Source organism: Camelus bactrianus, chromosome 3 (assembly GCF_048773025.1).
Source record: "Camelus bactrianus isolate YW-2024 breed Bactrian camel chromosome 3, ASM4877302v1, whole genome shotgun sequence".
Lineage (NCBI taxonomy): Eukaryota > Metazoa > Chordata > Mammalia > Artiodactyla > Camelidae > Camelus > Camelus bactrianus.
The window spans coordinates 116,647,049-116,649,682 of NC_133541.1; the positions used below are offsets into that span (position 1 = coordinate 116,647,049).

The 2,634-nt window shown below is 39.9% G+C and overlaps 1 protein-coding gene across 1 annotated transcript; it reads left to right on the top strand.

The window, feature by feature from the left end:
• Positions 1-1,478: 1,478 nt before the first annotated feature.
• Positions 1,479-2,634, top strand: LOC105068150 (olfactory receptor 14A16-like). The gene has a single exon (XM_010953936.2). It carries the CDS (start codon positions 1,479-1,481, stop codon positions 2,409-2,411), a length of 933 nt encoding a protein of 310 aa, XP_010952238.1. The 3' UTR covers positions 2,412-2,634.

The window sequence follows — 2,634 nt, forward strand, 5'->3', positions numbered from 1 at the left end:
TTGCTGCAAAGGATTCTAATTACACGTATTCCTTAAGCTGCCAGCATCCTGCTTTTTTCACACCGTTCGCTGTATTTGAAGCCATATAATTTTGTTAGCCCTTCCTCAGTAGTACCAATATTCCGAGGGCTATTTCCTTCCTCACATTTCTCCATCCAATCCACAGCAATTCCTTTAGAACTCCTGAAGCATTTAGTGCCTCCCCTCATTTGGTTCAATAAATATCATCTTATATGTTGATTATAATTGTATAGTAGAGAAATATTATCTTCTTACTTGTCGAGTAATTAAAACATAAAGGCAGAGTAAGTGAAGTTTGAGGTAAATAACTGGATCTCCGGAGGAAAGTGGGGATTGTTGCTGAGAACTTATTTTGACTTCTGAAGCCTCCACTGTAAACTTAAAGATGGATGAGAACAAAAGTAAAAATAATTTGGGGAAACAACTACAAACATACACACACTCATAGCGTTTTCTCATTTCAAAGTTTTTCAGTTTTTCGTAACTCTGTCCAAAGGAAGGAAGATTGAATAAGTAGAGAAAATGATGTTTATTATTTTTTAAAAACTTTTTTTTATTGAGTTATAGTCATTTTACAATGTTGCATCAAATTCCAGTGTAGAGCACAATTTTTCAGTTGTACATGAACATACATATATTCATTGTCGCGTTCTTTTTCACGGTGAGCTACCACAAGATCTTGTATATATTTCCCTGTGCTATACAGTATAATCTTGTTTATCTATTCTACATATGCCTGTCAGTATCTACACATTTTGAAATCCCAGTCTGTCCCTTCCCACTCCCACCCCCCTTGGCAACCACAAGTTTGTATTCTATGTCTATGAGTCTGTTTCTGTTTTGTATTTATGTTCTTGTTTTTTTTTTTTTTTTTTTTTTTTTTTTTAGATTCCACATATGAGTGATCTCATATGGTATTTTTCTGCAAAGGTCTTCTTGTAAAAAAAATTAGTCATTTTTATATACATTGTTCAGCTGAATCAGAATAATGATCAGATGAGAAAGTTCTCTCTGGAAACTGAATGAACTGGTACTCAGAAAATTTATTCATTAAAAGGCAAATGAAAATGGCTAAGCTGAAATTTGTATGTGGGACAGATTGCTTGAAGTCCATGGCTTTTCTTCCTCCATATTGTAGTGTATGTACGTATAGTTTGTAAAATTTCCTTTCACTGAGTTACAGAGTATAGACGTTAATCTGGGTAAAATTACAAGGTATGTGATTTGCACTGGACTGGCACCCCCCTTCAGTCATATGGCAGTGTGGTCACTGTAGTTAGGGACCTCACCGGAAACTTCTTGTGTTAATCTCATGTTGTCTCAAATTTTCTAACAGATTTGCGTGTCAGCGGGAGGAAGGGAAATTAAAATAGAACAGCAAACCTCAGGCTGAGTCTCAACTTGCCTACTTTTTTCCCCCTATTTTTTTAAGAATAAGTGATTAAATGTCAAAAGAAATGGACAACTTGACCTCTGGGAGCACATTCTTTCTTATGGGGTTTACTGACATTCGGGAGATCCAGATTTTACACGCCATGCTCTTTCTGCTAATTTACCTGGCAGCCCTACTTGGGAATCTTCTCATCATCTTAGTCACCACCAAGGACCATTGCCTTCACACCCCTATGTACTTCTTCCTGAAGAATTTGTCCTTTCTGGATCTTGGCCTCATTTCCATCACTGTCCCCAAATCCATCACAAACTCTCTGATGAATTACAACACCATTTCATTCCTTGGATGTGTCTCGCAGGTGTTCTTCTTTTTCTCCTTAGCTACTACAGAAGTAGCGCTCCTCACAGTCATGTCCTATGACCGCTATGTTGCCATCTGCCACCCACTCAGATATGACAGCATCATGAGCCGTGGATCCTGTGTGCGGATGGCTGCCTCTTCGTGGCTCAGCGGAGGTCTCAATGCAATCCTGCATACGGCTTCGACCTTCTCCACACCCACGTGTGGGTCTCCTGAAGTCCATCAGTTCTTCTGTGATGTCCCGCAACTGCTCTCTCTTGCCTGTTCACCCAACACTGGGGAATTCGTAGTCATCGGACTCAGCCTAGTGTTCGATTTTGGCTGTTTCGTGTTTATTGATATTTCTTACATTTACATCTTCTCCACTGTGCTGAGGATGCCCTCCAGAGAAGGCAGGGCCAGAGTTTTCTCCACCTGCTTGCCTCACCTCATCGTTGTGACTCTGTTTCTCTCTTCTGGGTTTTTTGCCTATTTACACCCCTTACCCAAATCTCCATCACTTTCGGACTTGCTGATTTCAGTATTCTATACTGTGGTGCCACCCACCATGAACCCTCTCATCTACAGTCTGAGAAATAAGGATATGAAGATGGCCCTAAAGAAACTGAGAATGACCAGAGTTTGTCAACTAAGTTAGAAGGAGTAACCTCACATACATCGCGATCTTTTTGTTCACTGACATAATTATCTGAGACATCTGTTGCATACTCTGACTATAATATTGTGTATACAGTTTGGTTCTATACGAACCAAACAATTTGGTTGTACTTATCAAAGTGCCACTTATAAGCACACTGCCTGTCCCGATCAAGTGGATGGCAAAGCCAGCTAGGTGCTTCTTGGGACTGGACAGATACACG